This window comes from Adiantum capillus-veneris, chromosome 16, assembly GCF_014529385.1.
Source record: "Adiantum capillus-veneris isolate H3 chromosome 16, ASM1452938v2, whole genome shotgun sequence".
NCBI classification, from domain to species: Eukaryota; Viridiplantae; Streptophyta; class Polypodiopsida; order Polypodiales; family Pteridaceae; genus Adiantum; species Adiantum capillus-veneris.
In genome coordinates, this window is record NC_140946.1 from 9,656,330 (window position 1) to 9,664,622 (window position 8,293).

At 43.5% G+C, this 8,293-nt stretch overlaps 1 protein-coding gene across 1 annotated transcript; it reads left to right on the top strand.

The window, feature by feature from the left end:
* The first annotated feature begins 5,517 nt into the window (after positions 1-5,517).
* On the top strand, positions 5,518-7,247 carry LOC147438544 (uncharacterized). The gene has a single exon (XM_086484640.1). It carries the CDS (start codon positions 5,562-5,564, stop codon positions 6,816-6,818), a length of 1,257 nt encoding a protein of 418 aa, XP_086340766.1. The 5' UTR covers positions 5,518-5,561; the 3' UTR covers positions 6,819-7,247.
* Positions 7,248-8,293: the final 1,046 nt, after the last annotated feature.

The following is an 8,293-nucleotide window of genomic DNA, read 5'->3' on the forward strand; positions in this document are numbered from 1 at the left end:
CCCTACCCCTACTGCTACTTCTTGGGCTCGCTCTGCTATCACCCGAGGTTGTGCTCCTAGTGCTAAGAATCGATGTATTTCTAATGATTGCAGGATATTATCAAGGATGAAGTTGGTAGATTTTGTCTCGTATCCAGTCAGCCAGCCAAGTGCCATACCTTCGTGCATCTTACCTACAGAAATGTCTTTATGGATGTAAGGTCTATCCATGCCTTTTTTGGCCTTTTTTTGTATGGAGTAGATATTCCAACTAATTTGCTTTGGGGACAAACTTTGTTTTGCCTGGTCCTTTATGGACCCCATTAAACTATAGATATGCAATGCCAAGGAAGTTTTTTCTGCTATTGAATTTCACCCATGTCAGTGCAATAATGATACACCCGGTTATTTGAACAGTATAAAGCATGTACTATATTTTGATCTCAAGTACATTGAAGATTAGAATATGAGAAACATTCTCATGAAAGGGCTTAATCATATTCCCTCCCAACCATTGTGCAAACATATTTCCATAAATGAACTATGGATTTGTCTCTCTAGCATATTTAAAAGTGGCATCTTACCCCTACCTCCCCATCTTCAAGAAGAGAGGATCAAAAACCTATTTTGGGCATACTGTGAAACTACACTACCATCCAAACACTCTACAAAACTGATTGCCCCTATGGATCGACATATTGATGCCCTTAAAAGCAAGTATTTCATTACATGCTTAGACAAAGCTGCCAATAACCCTGTATTCATATGCCCCACCTTCATGACTCAAGAAGCCAAGAAGAGGCTAGCAGAATCTCATTTTCTACCCATTCATATGCCCCATACTAACATTTTGCAAGAAATTGGTGATTTCCTCACCAAGTATCAGTTAAAAAACCTCTCTCCTTTACCTTACCTAACGGCTATTTATAAAGCCCATAAAAACGCCTTTAGGTGGATCACATGTGGGTCTAAATGTTGTTTTTCAGAGGTTTCTCTGCTCTTAGCATGTATTCTCAAAACATGTGTCCCTTGCCTAAAAAATAGGGCACACTCACTCAACCAAAAAGCCTTATTATGTTGCAATATCAAGCTACAATCTTGGTGGGTTGTGGATTCACTTTATGAGGTTATCCTAAATCTACCTAGAAAAGTAGACTCTGTATTTTCAGATGATGTCAAAAAGTGCTATGAGAACATTCCCCATCAAGGCAACATCGGAATCATTACCATTATGAACTCCCTCATTAGCTATGTCTTTGATCAGTTTGGACCTTTCATCTCATTTAAAAATTTCCCAAGCAAATGTACAAGTGGAAGCTGGTCACAACAACCTTACAAAAATCAGTTATCCTTTGACAAAAGACAAGTCATAGAACTAAACTCTTGGCTGATTAACAATATGTACATCCAATGTAATGGGAATGTCTACAGGCAGATCAATGGAATCCCCATGGGATTGGCGTGCTCTCCCATTTGGTGTAACCTTTACCTACATGCATTGGAGTACAATTACGTTAACTCATTCTTAAAAGATCCTCTGCATCGACATCACCTTCTCCAGCTAAAAACTCCCTTCAGGTTCTTTGATGATATTCTTTGGGTTAACAATGAGCAACCCAAGTATTTCACTATCACCAACCCCATTTATCCTCTCTGCCTATCCATAGATGACAACAGTACCATTTTTTTCGAAGGAAAAGGTATCAGCACAACTTTTCTTAGCATGAAGCTTGAAGTACATCATGGGGAACTGCATAGATCCAGGATAGACAAAAGTCTAGTGGTCCCCACCCATGTTCTAAAGTTTATCCACAGAGGCAGCAATAGACCTTCAAAGTGGTCTCACAAAGTCATATTATCCCAAATAAAACCCATCATCTTTTGTAACCACTCTATAGAACAAGCTTGCTCTGATATAAAAACCCTTATACAAGCCTTTTGTCTGAATGGCTTTGAGAGAATTAGACTATGGAGAATCATCTACCAATACTTAGAATCCACAGAAAAGCTACAATCATGTACAAACTTCAAAAAAGTCAACGTATGCCTCAAAGGGTGGGCACTAGGTCCCTACTGGGGGCCTAGTGCCCCCATTAGTGGACCCTCCTACAAACAAATTGGACCTAGTGTAAAAGAGCAGATTTTTTCCACACATACCTCGGATTTGTTTTCCTATGGAAACTTAGGCTTAATATGAGTGATTTTAATATCATAAGGGTGATTTTTGTCTGCATGAGAGGAAGTTCCACAAATCGCCTTTACACACTTCCACTAGACCACTACGCTGACATGCAGCCTTGCATGACGGGTATTGAAGCAAGGCTATATCAAAGAAGGTGACCCTACCACCTCTCCCACGTCGCCCCTTGCTCCCACCACCCCACTCTGCGTGAAAAAAAACCACCCCCGCCTACTTTTTCAAAATGGAAGCTCTGCAAATCTATATGAAGGTTGCAATGTGGGATGTTGAGAGCTTAAGTTTGCAGGACTTTATGATTGGGCCATACTTCCCTCACCATTTCAATATGGAGCTCCCCAATCAGGTCTGAGCTAGACACCTGCCTTCCACTTCTAAACTCCTTTTTTGTTGCTGGTTGTGATGGTGGCAGGTAACATTTGAAGGACTTACCATATCTCGTACGCAAGTGGTGTAATGGGATTGTTTTTTCTTCCTTGATTGTACATTGCCCAAGTTACATGATAAATATACAATTGCTGGATTTTCTATAGATAATTGGATGTTTTTGTTGCTATGATGGTTGAATTCCTCCTACACACACACACACACACACACACACACAGAGTTGGGCATCTACCTGCTTCCCACACACTTTCCATGTGGCTCTTGGTACTGCCCTACAACCTTGCTCTACTGCCTCAAAAGGTGTCTAACACTTGGTTTTTCCTGTAAATTATACACTGATTGCAATCAAGTTGGGGCTAAACCAGCCCATGTGCGCTCGCCCACTTGGCTGAACAATCTCCTGCATGTGGGTTATTCAGCTTGCACCAGCCCCCGCCCCGGTGCTCACCCAATCAACATCTAATTTCCATGTGATGCCCACATCACGCTACTGCTCTACATACACATGGCTACTCCTTCCATGAGCTGCCCACGTCACACTACTGCTCTACACACACATGGCTACTCATTCAGCACCTACGCGGCCTTGCATGCTCAGCAGCTGCACGCGTGCTAACCCACTCAACTTTTCACTTGTGGCCTCTCTTCACATAAGGCCCACACACCACAAGCAAGGCCACGTGGATTTTGAGCTTCTAAGATACACACGATCTTTCCCTATGGTAGCCGATGCTTAGAGGATAGAAGGCCCGAGACTCCTTGAAAGCAACTGCAAGGAAGCCATTAAGTTGTCTTATTGGCACAACAAGTTGGATCTTCAACGCCCTACCATGACACCCTCGAGCTCCACGACAAAGAGAGGACAAGAGGATACATTTCTATCTTTAAAATTGAAGACAAGATCATCAAAGAAGCGTCGTCACTAAGTGTACACACATTTTATATTTTTGCGCACAAAATCATAATTTCATTATTCTATCATGGATAATATGTCTCTTTGTAGGGGTTTAGACACTACCGCACATGAATTGCGGTAAGACCTACCGTAAAACCTATGCATGGATGTATCCAAGTGTGAAACCAAGCGTGATGCATCTACTTCTTGATGAATCCAAATGTGAACTCGTGCCTATTCCTAAGGATGCCATTGTGCAAAAATGAGCTAATGAATCCATAGAGAACTAGCCATGATGTATACATGCATACCTAGGATGACTCTGGGTTTAAGGGGGCGATTGTTAGGTAAACCCTATCTTCATCCAAGTATCCACTCTTGTGTGTGAAACCCCTCTTACAACTTGGCAAGCCATGTGTAAGAAAGCCCATAGACTTCATGCATGTGAGACACCTACAAGCCTATGTGTCAGCCTGTGTGTCAAGAAGCTACATCCCTCTCTATGCCAATATAAGAGGTTTTTTGTACATGGATTTCCTTCTAGTATTATCAAGCATCTTTTTCATCATGAATGTGTCTCTTGTGTATCCACCATAACCTTTCACTTTTCTGGATTCAATTACCCCCTTTAGTAGCTACCCCTTTGTTGTATAGTCAGCCCAATGGGACACAACTTACTTCTTCCCAATGCTCACATGAAGTCCCAAGTTGAGCAATTGTTATTGTCTATCAATTGGTTCTACTCATCTGCTTCTGTTCCACAACAAAAGCGGACGTGATAGCAATCAGAACCAACTAAGCAAGTAACCAACTAGGCTCCAAAATCTATCAAAACACATACGACAAAGAGCTGTGCCTTGGTCTCACTGCTCAAATAGTCGTAGAGGAAGCCATGAAATTGAACCATTTTTACAGATAGCTATAGTGGTAACCAATCATCATATGTGCAATTCTTTTTTTAAAATTCGCCAATGCACTTTGTACTTGTTCACTTCACACTAGATGCCTGATGTCAATCTGCGTATGTCCTGTTATGTTCTATAGCAATGCCCACCAAGCGAGACTAGTTAATCAAAAGGGAAAATTACCAAAATACCCCTCAAATTTCAAAAATTCCCAAAATAACCCCAATATTTTGTCATAAATTCCCAAAATGCCCTTCAAATTTTCAAAAATTCCCAAAATACCCCAGGTTGTGGGATTAAATATTTTCAAAAATAAAAAATGTTGTAGCTTTTCATAAGAAGACTAATTGTTTATCAATACAAGATGCTAAAAGTAGAATTTGAGCTGGTTATATAGGTTTTGGAGATGAATTGCTTCATTATTTTTACACATAATTGCCTTTCTTTGCAAGGTAATTTGTGACAAATTACGTTCTAAGCACTCAAAACGGATCTCAATTGTCAAAAAGGAATAAAGGTTAGAAAATCTTGAACAATCCAACAAAAATAGATACAAGGTTATTTTGGTAATTTTTGAAATTTAAGGGGTATTTTGAGAATTTCCACAAATTCGAGGGGTATTTTGGTAATTTTCCCTAATCAAAATAGTAGTAGATTTCCAAGGGATTCAGTCCTCGTCACTATAATTGACATCTCCCTAGGGAGGTGGGATCAATGGCCCACAATAGGCGTCGCAAGGCGGGTGCAATCCGGGCCGTTCGATCGCCATTTGAACTAGGTGTGAACTAAGAGTGAACTCGGAGGTATGTGCACCACACCAAATTTGATGTAAACTCGGTGTGAACTCAACGTGAACACGGTGTGAATTGGGGAGGGTCTGCACACCACACCAAATTTGGTGTGAACTCAATGCGAACTCGGTGTGAATCAAGTGTAAACTTGTTCGCGACGTCATGATGCATAAACTTACCACACACACACACACACCTTTCAACAAGCCCGTGTTAGCCTAATGGTTAGAGTAAATTCAGTGGGGAAGGGTAGCGGGTTACTAGTCCCGCACCCGAAAAAATGAGAATCGTTTGCATTTCATAGGCAATCCAATGGTCACAATCAACCAGTGATCGTGAGCCATTGATCCAACCTCCCAAAAGGAGGAGAACCGCCTAGGAGTTTTCTGTTCGAACACTGCATAGAGATGGCATGGGCAAGGCCTTCTCCGACTCGAGCTGTCGCGCTTTTCAATTATCCACAGGTAGGATGTTTTCTGGCACAACGGAATGTGTTTGGCTCTTCTTCTTGCCGCTGGAAATGTGTGCAGGCTATGGCTTTCTCTGCCAGCTCATTCTCCAAACAGAACAGTTGGATTGCCCTTTCCCTTTCCGGAGGAGGGGGAGGAAGGGGTCTGAAGCAACGGTGCTTCTGCTCAACGAGTGGATCGCCACAACAGGCAGGAAGCAACCCATCAAATGCAGCACATTCATATCAAGGCCAACAGGCCACTGGCAGCGGCTACATGGCACAACAGCAACAGAATATGCCTCCGCAACAGCCTGCATACCCCTCTGCCAACAGCTCGTCGAACCTTCAACAACCTCCACACGTTGCTGCTGCTCCCATAACTCAAAGCACACATCAGCCCAATGCCTCATCTACTACCAATCCTGCAGCAGGGGGGGGTGCACCTCCACCTCCTAGAACTAGTGCTGCTGCCGAGGTGATTGACAAATATCTTGGTCCGTCCACATTAAAGCTGGACAAGCGGGATGAGAGGTCCCCCCCTCCTCCTCCTCCCCCACCCCCTCGTCGAAATTATGGCCCCCAAGGTACCCAAGAGAAGAAGTCTGGAAAAGACCTCGTTGCTGAGAGTGCAGCGTGTGCTGTGATTGAAAAGTACTTGGGCCCATGGCCTGGTTTCCCTCCCCGAGACCCAAAAATCGACGAGTATTTGGATTCGCTCCCTGAAAATGCAGCTTGTGCAGCGATTGACAAGTACTTTGGACCCTACAAGCCTTTGTTTGTGTTTAAGAAGAATGAAGAGAATGCAAACAATCCACCCCCACCAAGCAGGCCGCCCAGGAGTAGGATGATGAATCGGGCGCGGAACAGGGCATGGAATGCATCACAGCAGGGAGCTAGTGTGGACAGACCTTGGACAGCACCACAGCAGCAGGGACCTACTCCAAATGCCGGTGGTGGGTCCTTCTCACAGGGAGCGACGTCCTCGTCATCAACGTCGTCATCATCATCATCACCATCATCACAGTGGGTCCCTTCTCAGCACGGGCCGGGGGGAATACCGTCACAGCCGGCTGCTCCTGCTCCTCAGCCTGGTGGAGTGCCACCCCATGCCTCAACCCAGACTGGTGGAATGCCACCGCCGCAAGGAGCTAACACTACTTCACCACCGCAGGGTGGGCATATGCAACCTCCACATAGTGGTACCAACAGCTAGTAGGCTCAAGCGTTCGATAGTGCTCAAATCGAATCCTTGAAGCTCTCTATTTGGTGGCGTGTGTCCTCAGACTACCACTCAATATGCCATCCTCCATGTTAGCTGAGATGATACTGGTATGGTTTTGTGTTGATAGTTGATAAGTATGCGTACACTTGAGTGGGCTCTTCACTTTGGGTTCTACAGCGGTAACCTGTTAAGGCTCTTCGCTTTTTGCTTGTTTTAGAGAGGCAGCTTCTGTGAATGGTTTTAAGGGAACCTTGGGAAGCTTTGAAGGTACTTGGTATTCAGCTGACAGTTGGTGTACATTTCTTGCTAAATAGTAGTTCTATATGTTGTTAAACGCTGATTGCAGCGTATGTCCTATCTTTGTTGCACTCTGACAATGTGGGCTCTTAACTTAATTTATCATGTGCTTTGAGGTGCCAATTTTCTGTCTGGTAAAGTGTTAATTAGCTGTGTCTGGGCAGAGTGTATACTTTCTAAGATAAAGAGATTGATGAAACTAAGACCAAGTTTATGAGGTTAGCTTGCTTTTGTGGGGTCGCGGATCTCTGTTTTGGCCATTATAGCTCTTGTTGCCTATGGCTACAGGGGCATGCTGACTTGACATCATCCCCACCTTCCGACTTGTTACTGGCAGTCTTGCATCACAGCTTTTGAAATGTCTGTTTTTGCATCATAGATGCATTCAATATCGAATTCTCTGGTGCGCAGAAAAGGGCTAACACTTTCTTTCAAAATGGCGTATTGAGTTGTGTTCTTTATATCTTCTTTGCCCTGTTCGTGGATCTTCACTCCCTGTTTTGTGTTGCGTTCTTGCTGCTTTCTTCGCCACAGAGATGTCTCTGCCGCTGGGTGTGCGCGCATGGAGCACTTCCAAAAGCAGTCATAGGTTGTGCTGACGTGGAGTGGTAGGTATAACCTGCATTGTAGACAGATGTACTTGTCTGTGTAGTTGTGTTTGTTGGAGCGTTTGAACTTTGTAGTGAGAAAAGTTGGCACAGGCCATTCTTGTTGTGAAACCGCTTGTATTTTCTATTTATAGTAAATAATTTGCTCTTGCATGGGAAGGTTTCTGTCAGAGCATCAGAGATTCTTCTTCGTTGAAAAGAATGCCTTAAAGATTTTTGAGATTTACGTGTGCAGACCCTGAACTGGGTTCATATGATGTATGTGGACAGAGCTTCATTACTCTGCAAGTTTTTTGCCTTTTGTAGATCATTAAAGATTTGGGACACTGTTGGATACTATTTGGGTACATTGCTTTCCTTGAGGCTGGCTGGTGATGAAAATGGCCGAGTTGCACAAACGTCTTTCTTATAAAGATGTGTTGTGCCCCTGGTCTCCCCACTGATATGACAAATCCGCTCCAAATGTACATATTTTGCTGTTGCACGAAGGCTTCCAAAATTGTCTTATCCCACCTTATTTACACTCTCGAGACCCCACCTCTATCTAGGCACCTGGTCGAT

What these genes read in the sequence shown, in the direction of transcription:
- LOC147438544 (XM_086484640.1), top strand. Translation starts at nt 5,562, where the DNA reads ATGGCATGGGCAAGGCCTTCTCCGACTCGAGCTGTCGCGCTTTTCAAT.